We start from the raw sequence: 8,441 nt of genomic DNA, 5'->3' as shown, positions 1-8,441 counted from the left end.
GTTTCGAGAATTCTTTTCAAATCTCTATTGGAATATAAAATAAAGTTTTTTTTTTAATCTTAGAGAATATTGTTACTTAATCTGTCGGTAAGCATAAAGAAAGATTTAAGCATGCGTCAAAAGCATCACAGATCCACAGAGCCTGCTGCTGCAGCCAGACCGCATTCTCGAGAGAATTTAGGTTTAGGGCATGTAGACCAAGATGGCAGGTGCCTTTCCCAAAGTCACAGGAAGCAGGCGGGTCCCCAAACTCCTTAGACTAGAGTCCCCCCCTCCCCCGCAACAGTTTGTTGTCTTAACGGCTTCATAGCCCTGGTATCCGCACAAAGGAGACCTTTAAGAAATGTGAATACACGGCCTTCATGATATGCGACATATTCAATTCCAACATTAAAACATTTTCTCACAAATCTAGCATCTGTAACGCTTCGGTCATAGTATCAATCACTGCAAAGGTAACTGAATTTTTTCTGAATGAGGAAGGACAGTTAAGACTTCCAGGGCAGGAAAGCATCATGCTTTTTTGAAGAGAATCACAGAAGTAATTTAGAAGCCTGAATTTTGTTCTTCTGTAAATCCTGGGCCCTCTGTGTTTCGGTACTGGTCAGAGAGCTCTCTGAGCGTGACAGAGCGGGACTTATTAGGAGTAAAAGAAGAGTCCGTGGCTACTGGACAGAGCTGGGGGTGGAGAGTGCAAGTTCTCAGGACAATTGATTTGTAACCTATTTTATGTTAACCAGAAAGTGTCCCACCTGCATTGAGGACCTTTGCCCATTCCAGGCTGTATGCTATATGCTGTATGTATTTACAAAAAGGATTCTTAGTACCGAACCTTCTAGAGGCCAATTGCTGTGAAATTAACTCCTCACGGTTGTGTGGGTTTCACAGAGTTTCACAGGTAGCAATGCCAGGAAAGCCCCCGTTTCTCAAAACAAAGAGTGAGGGTGAGCGTGGACAGAGTGTGGCCTAGGGCTGTTTTCTGAATACAGGTTGCTGATCACCAGATATATAAAGAAGACACGACTAAAGCAAAGGTAAAGTCAGTAAACAATATTTTACTGAAACATTTCATGACACAAAATCTGTCTGAAGTGTAAAGTTACTGTCTTACACAGGAAGGACAGACCCATTTTCAAAGACTAATATGAATACAATAAATATGGGGTTTACATACTAATTTATACACAGAAACTCTGCCCCACAGCCATAAAAATTTATATTTAACAGTGCAACATATAATTTAATCATTTGATTTATTTGACAGTTTTTTTTTCCTAAACACAAATAACTACCTGGTTTTCATATACATATATAATATATATTTTATGTATATAGATATTCAACAATCTGTACAGATTCTAAACATAAACTCCTAAAAGGCACAAGTGTCTATACAACATGTACAAAAATGGCTGGAGCGGACACAAAAACAACAATTATTGGTCAAAAGTTCATGATTGCACAAAGATTAGTCATGAGTTTATGTCAGAAAAATGTGCTTTAAGGAAAAGGAGGCTTTTCAAAGAAACCTTTAAGTGTTATATAAAAAAAAAACCCCAAAACAGAACAGAACAACAAAGAACAGAAACCAAAAAACCGCACCGAAACCCAAACCTGACCAACCCCCCAGGCCCAGGCCCCCTAGGTGGCTATCACGAGCCTGTCCTCGTCGTCGTCGCTGCTGACGTCACTGAACTGCGCCGCGGCCTGCCGTCGGGGCGGCGCCGCGGGCCTGGGCGCCTGCGGGTCGGGAGAGCGAGTCCGCGGGCCGCGCGGCTCCCGGGCCGCTTCGGGCCGCACCTTCGGCAGAGGCTCGGCCGGGGCGGCAGGGCTGCCCTGCAGGGGTGCGGGCTCCTGCCTGGGCTTCGCGTGATTCACGCGGCCGCCCTTGCCCGCGTCCGCTTTCCTAGGGCCGTCGGGCCGGCCGTGGTCCCTCGCGGGGGCAGGCGGCTCGGGGCCGTGGTTTGCGTCTTCCCGCCGGCCCGGCGGGGACCCCTGAGGAGACGCGGACCCGCCGCCCGGATCCGCGCTGGCCCCCGAGGTCGGCCTGGGGGCCGCGTCCCGCGCCCTGTGCTGGGCAGGCGGCCTCTCGGGGGCCCCCGGGGCCGCGTCGGCGGGCACCTGGCCGACGGGGGGGATTAAAGTAGGCAAGGCGATGTTCAGGATCTGGAGGCCTGGGACGTGCGCCTGCGGGGCGGGGCTGCTCTGCGGGGAGGGGCCGGCCGCGAGCACCTGCAGGCCCACGGCGCCCAGCGCCAGCCCCGGCGGGCGCACCTGCGGGGCCACGTGGGTGTTGGCGAGGCCCAGGATGTTGACGGTCTCCACGCCCAGCGACGGCAGCGGCCGCAAGCCCGGGGTGCCGAGGCTCTGCAGGCCGGGCACGCGGATCTGGCCGATGGGAATACAGGGCACCACGCTGCTCAACTCGGCCACTCCCGCGGGGCTGGGGGTGCCGGACACCTCTGCGACGGGGTCCCCGGCGAGGCCCACGGTTCTGTGAATCACATTGACCGCAGGGATCGTGAGCTGCATGGGCCCCGCCTGGAGGGGCACAAACGTGGAGTAGGTGAGGCCGGCGGGGACCACGTGGATCCCCCCGACCGGAACCATGTTGTACGGTGTCCTGGACTGCTGCTGGGAATGCAGAGGGAGGTGGCTGAACAGGTGAGTCTGGGGGGAGGGCAGGCCCGGAGGCGGCTGTAGGGTCGTGGGCTGCTTCTGCTCCTGGGCGTCGCGCTGAGGCGAGGCCCCCGACGGCGCCTCCGCTGCCGGGTGACGGCCGCGCTCGGCTGTAGGAGGGGGCGCTCTCGCAGATGCCGCGCTCTGAAAGACAGCAGACAAACCCCCTTTCCAGCACGGATGTCTCGGTCGCTGAGCCAAACTGCTAGCATAAAATCTATTCTTCCTCATGAGGTGAAAGCATGTATGTGTGCATAAAAATTACAGGCTTGCTAAAAAATGAGGTCTTCAATGTAAAAAATAAATTCCCAAGTAAAAATCTATTATGCCTGTAATGTCCAGTGCAAGTAACAGCAATGCGGTGCATAGGATACTTTGCATTTTTGCAAATTTCCTCCCTCCTTTCCTCCCTCCCTTCCCCTTCCTTCCCTCCTCCCTCCCCTTCCCAAGTTTAGGAAATGTCTACTGAAAACCAGATTTCCAGACACGGGCAGGTATGTAAGTCATTTTGGGACAGAAAAGCGGAGAGCACAGTGACCAATTCCTTCCTTCCTCCCTCCCCTTCCCCTGCCCTCCCCTCTCTCCCTTCCCCGCCTCCGTTCCTTCCCAAGTTTGTGAAAGGTCTACTGAAAACCAGATTTCCAGCACTGGAAGGTATGTAAGTGATCTGGGGATAGAGAAGCTTAGAGCACAGGAGATAAGTCTGGAAGTAATGAGAAGGGTAAGTCTTGCCAATCTCCCTCTCCCCAAGATTATCATCTAAATGTTCGATTTCTTCTTGGTGACAGCTACATTACAGAGCTACATTAATTTATAGACTAATTTAACTTAAACATCAAATCTAATTTAAATGTCAATGCAATTATGTTAAACTATATTAATTTAGACTAGTCTATAGAAACCTGAGCTTTCACAGACTTTATTTTTCTCCAGTGTTATCTAGCAAACCAAGAGCTGCCACATTGGGAAGTAAACCCTATGGCCATTGTCAATGCGTACTAGACGTAAGAGAAGGTAAGAGACGCAAGAGGTCAGTGGCATGAATATGTCCGTCACAGAACTGAACCTTCCTCATGAGCCACCAGGGGTGAAAGCACATGAAGGGTGGCTTTCTACAGGCCCGGGTCTGGCCCGGAGCTGGTTCTCTGGCAGGAAGCTTTCCTAAGCCGTCACAGCAATTTCTTCAAGCAAAGTGAACTTCTTGATACATATTTTTGGGTCACATTGACTTTGCCACAGAAACTGGTGGCTGTCGGGTCGACAGGGGCAAAGTGCAACGTGTCTGGATAATTTCGTGCAAATCTATCATCTCAGTGCCAGTGGAAAAACAGCTCAGGGCAAGCAAGGGGGTAAATAGGTCCCAAGATTCAAGTTCCCAATAGGAACATACATATGTCTACAAAGTGAGTGTATTTCTAAAGAACCATTTGGTTCTTTCACGGATTTAGGATACAGTATGTGTCCTCTGATTAAAATACCTAGCAAGAATCCGATGAGCATAAATGTCATTTGCCTTTAAATAGAACCAAAAATTATGTTTAAACCAACTGAGCCATAAATAAAAAATTTTCAGTACATTGTTTTCTTATGCCATTAGGATCCCCCTGTGGGGAAACCATACAACAAAACATTTACCTGGGTTAAAGTAGTGTTCTTTCCTGCCACAGAACTTCCCAGAGTCTCTTCCGCTTCAGGGTAGTCTACAGACATCTGGTGACACGGGGACCTGGGCACAGCTTCAGGTGACCTGGAAGAGTCTGTGGGAGGAGCCATGTCTTCTCCGTCTTTGGCAGCGTGCTGCCTGGTCTTCACCGGAGACTCTGTTTGCCTGCTGTGGTCTGACTGCACCGCGCTAAGTACGGTCATCTTGGTGGGCAAGGCTCTGGGCAGAACGTCCATCGGGTCCGCGTGCACCCCAGAAAAGCAGTCGGTGATCCGGATGTCCTCCTCCGCACCCCCAGGGTCCTGGAGGCCGCCTCTGGATGGAAGATGCTGTGGGCTGGCCGTAACGGACGGAGCTGCTGACAAGACAGATTCAGCCTGACTATCTTCATCATCATCTTCGTTGTCGTTGTCGTCCTCATCCGGGCCATCCGATTCTTCAAGGTCATAGCCAGACCGCTCGAAACCGAATCTTTGCTTTTCATCTAACAAAAACAACCAAGAGGCTATGTTATAGCTATATTGCGCATGTGGACACATGCATCCTTTTATTTATTTTTTTATAAGCTTAGCAATGCTGTGAGGACTATAACAGACAAGGGCTCTACCCCCAGAAAGCCTACAGTTTAGCCGAGGAGGGTGGTTCGGGGAAGATTAAGTCGGTCAGGCCAGGAATCAGAGAAGCGAGGCGCTGACAGAGAGTGGCATGGCCAGGACACTTGTTAGGGATGCAGAATGTGAAATGGGCCTCGGAAGGTTAGACAGGCAAGGGTAACATATCAAGGAAATCAGAAATAAAGGCCTCACTATTCAAGAAGATGGAAAGATCTAAAAAAATTTTGATAGAGTTCAATACAACTCTTCTTGAACTCTAGCTACTTCTCTGGATCTCTTTTGAACAAATAAAACAAAAGCAAAACAAACTGATGGCATTTGGATTTGTAAGCCAAATAATTTTATTTGATAATTATCTCAAATATGTGAATTAATACTTGGATAGTATTTTAGACAGGTTTCCATTGTCCCCTGGGTACTAATATTCTCTAAGACTTAAGACTTCTACCATTTTTTTTTTACTACGAGAGGTGCTAAATTGTCCTGTCATTTTTTTTTTTCCTATGATAATCCAACTCACTCCTCACAGGAAGAGGAAACATTAGCCAATAAAAATCATTAGGATCCACCTTATAATGTCTCATGGGACTGTGTTTAACAAAGAAGATTCAAGGATGTCCAGGGAATAGTTTCATAATTCTCATAAGTTTATGTAGAACTGGATTTAAAATTTTATCTGTTCAAAATCTTACAAAATGAGAGGTTCTTTCCCTTAGAAAGCTAATAAACTTTAAAAAGTTAAATGGATGAATGCAAAAGCTCTCCCCTAAATCTTTGGCACTGAGCTATAATAAAGAAGGTATCAGAATGTGTTCGGCTTAGCTGGGAAACGTTCTGTCATTTAGACATTTTATGTCTAACTTTTATGTTTTATGTTAACTTTTATGTTTTATGTTAACTTTTTATGTTTTATGTTAAACATTTTATGTTAACTTTTAACATTCTGTATTTTTGTATACTTTCCGAGCAGAAAAAAATATAGAGAAGTAAGCAATCAGTTTGTTTCCTGCATAGTCCAAATGGCCTGCATATTAATTTCTTTTACTACTCCTTCTACATTACAAAGGTATGTTCTTAGAGAAAAGTCTCAAAGGATCGACATCAAACCACTGGAGGGTGATTATTTCAAGAGGGTGGAATGGATTAGAACTTTTATCTTGTTTGTCTCAAGCATGTTACTTTTACAGTTAAAACATTCAAGGACAAAACATTTAGGTTACTTTAATACATGATTTCATATGCTTTTGGCTAGGAGGGTTCTGCTGCTTTTGCGATAAAATGGCATGAATATACAGAATCCCACCAGATGCCCGTGCTAGAGACAGAATGGGTGATTTCTGGGTAAATGCCCTGACTCCTGCCTCATAGGTAGCTCTCCTACACCCTAGATGTTTGAAATTCTAAAATTGGAGAGTCATTATCAATTCGCTACAATGGTGCCAAATCAGAGATCTTTTTAGAGACTGAGGGGAAAGTGGGAAGAAGGCCAAAATCATGAGACAACCTGGGGGAACAAGTTACCGGACGGGGGGGCTGACTTTCCCAGAGGTCAGCCTGGCTCCATAGTCTGACAAGGGTAAGATGTGCTTTACCCTAAAAATTATTGCTCTATTTAAAAAAAATATGGGCCCAATTTCATATTTAGGACTTTTTCAATGTTCCTGGTAAAGCTGAGGTCCCAATCAAACATTCCAAACTGGAAGCAGAGACGGTGTCTGCGGGAAGAGAGGAGACAGAAGCCAGCATCATCTAGGGTGTGTGCGATGGGACACTGGCCGGGAGGGTTCAGCTAAACAGCTGACAGGCTAGTCAAGGCCAAGTACGGACTGGCAGCATTGTGTGAGTCCTCTGAAGCGACACTCTCCTGCAGGCTCTATGCCATGAACCCCATTCATGTCCTCATAGGAAAGAGTGTTTGGGACCCACTGTTGTCCAGATCTGGGGGATAGGAGTGGTAGCCACAGGGAAGGGACAAGACATTCCACCTGGATCCACTTCCTCTCTTTCCCCATTAGGGAAAAGCACTGTGAAGGGAAGGGCACAAGCACTGCAGCCCTCAGGAACCCTGTGAAAACTCACTGCAGTGGGGAACGGGTTGAACAGGAGACAAAATACAGCTCTACTCCTTGAGGAGGGACAAGATTAGCAGCTGAGTCCCCCATAACAGCTAACGGAGTGGTTGGAGAACACAAGTGCCACGGTCCAGAAACCTAAGAACATGTCGCACGTGGAAGTCTGAGGCTGAATCAGAATACAACAGCATCCTGTCCTCCTCCTCACCCCTTAATGCCAAGCTAAGACCTTTAAGTGACAGGTAAGAGCCAAAAACTACTGGGAGAGAGATAAGAGATGAACAGGAATGTGCAGAGTGACCCTCACTGAGACACCTAAAACTGGGACTGATATGGGCATTGCTTTTCTAGTCAATCCCTCTTCCCCTAAACACAAGTTATCTCTAGAGGAATCTGAAGCCTCTGGTGCATGGAGGCTTGCCGTAGCTACATCTCTCTCACACCCAGCCCCACTCCTAACTAAAAAAACTCTTAACGGCCACACTAAAGGCCCATCAGGAGAGGCACACCTGTTAAGAGGCAGGAAGCCTATTTACAGTCTCCACTGTCTTACACAAAATGTCTAGCTTTCGTAACAAAAATTACGAGACACATGAAGAGGCAGGAAAAACACATATGCAGAGGAGAAAAAGCAATCAGAACCAGTTGGATAGGACACAGATATTAGAGACATCAGAGAATTCAAAATAATTGGTGGGTTAAAGGCTTGTGGACAACCCACAGGGTCCACTGGGAATTTCAGCTGAGAGATGGAAACGAGAAAGAAGAATAAAATGAAATGCTACAAATGAACAACAAAGTAACAGTGACAAAATGGTCAACACCAGAATTCTCTGCTCACTGGAAATAATTTTCAAAGATGAAGGAGAAATGCAGAGTTTGTTAGAAAAATATAAACTGAGGGGATTCACTGCAGGCAGACCTACTTGACAATAAATGTTCAAGGAAACTCTTTAGGCAGAGAGGATATTGCATCAGAAAGGAATATGGATCTACACACAACAAAATTGAAGAGTATCAGAAGTAGAATAAAGGTGCTTTCTATAAAGTTTTAATAGCTCATTCTGAAGACAATTCAACATCTGCAAAGTGACAATGTACCGTGTGTTTACAGCATTGGTAAATGTACCTGGTATGAAAACAACAGCACAAATAATGGAAAGGAGGTATTGTGAATATACTATTACAAAGTCTCTAAGCCACATATGAACTAATGTAGCATTATCTGAAGGAGGACAGCTAAATTTTTAAAAAAGGCATAAATAACAAAGTCAAGGAGGAGATAAAATATAAGTAGTACAAATAACAAAATATAACAATGTATAAATAACCAGTCAAGGAGGAGATAAAACAGAATCATAAATGCTCAACTGAGTCATAAAAAGAAAAAAAACTAAATTAAAAATATCCCAG

At 46.2% G+C, this 8,441-nt stretch overlaps 1 protein-coding gene across 7 annotated transcripts in view; it reads right to left on the bottom strand.

The window, feature by feature from the left end:
- Positions 1 to 1,035: 1,035 nt before the first annotated feature.
- HIVEP1 (HIVEP zinc finger 1) overlaps positions 1,036 to 8,441 on the bottom strand; it is a 155,305-nt gene continuing 147,899 nt past the window's right edge. For all 7 annotated transcript variants that reach the window (XM_039231880.1, XM_039231883.1, XM_039231878.1 and 4 more), the window contains 2 exons: positions 4,315 to 4,826; positions 1,036 to 2,823 (listed from right to left, as the gene is read on the bottom strand). In XM_039231880.1, coding sequence (XP_039087811.1) covers positions 1,642 to 2,823; positions 4,315 to 4,826 — 1,694 coding nt within the window. In that variant the 3' untranslated portion in view covers positions 1,036 to 1,641. The remainder of the gene's footprint in view (positions 2,824 to 4,314; positions 4,827 to 8,441) is intronic.

Source organism: Hyaena hyaena, unplaced genomic scaffold (assembly GCF_003009895.1).
Source record: "Hyaena hyaena isolate Hyena2069 unplaced genomic scaffold, ASM300989v1 scaffold_60, whole genome shotgun sequence".
In the NCBI taxonomy this organism is placed as follows: domain Eukaryota; kingdom Metazoa; phylum Chordata; class Mammalia; order Carnivora; family Hyaenidae; genus Hyaena; species Hyaena hyaena.
This window is presented reverse-complemented; position numbering and strand designations above follow the sequence as displayed.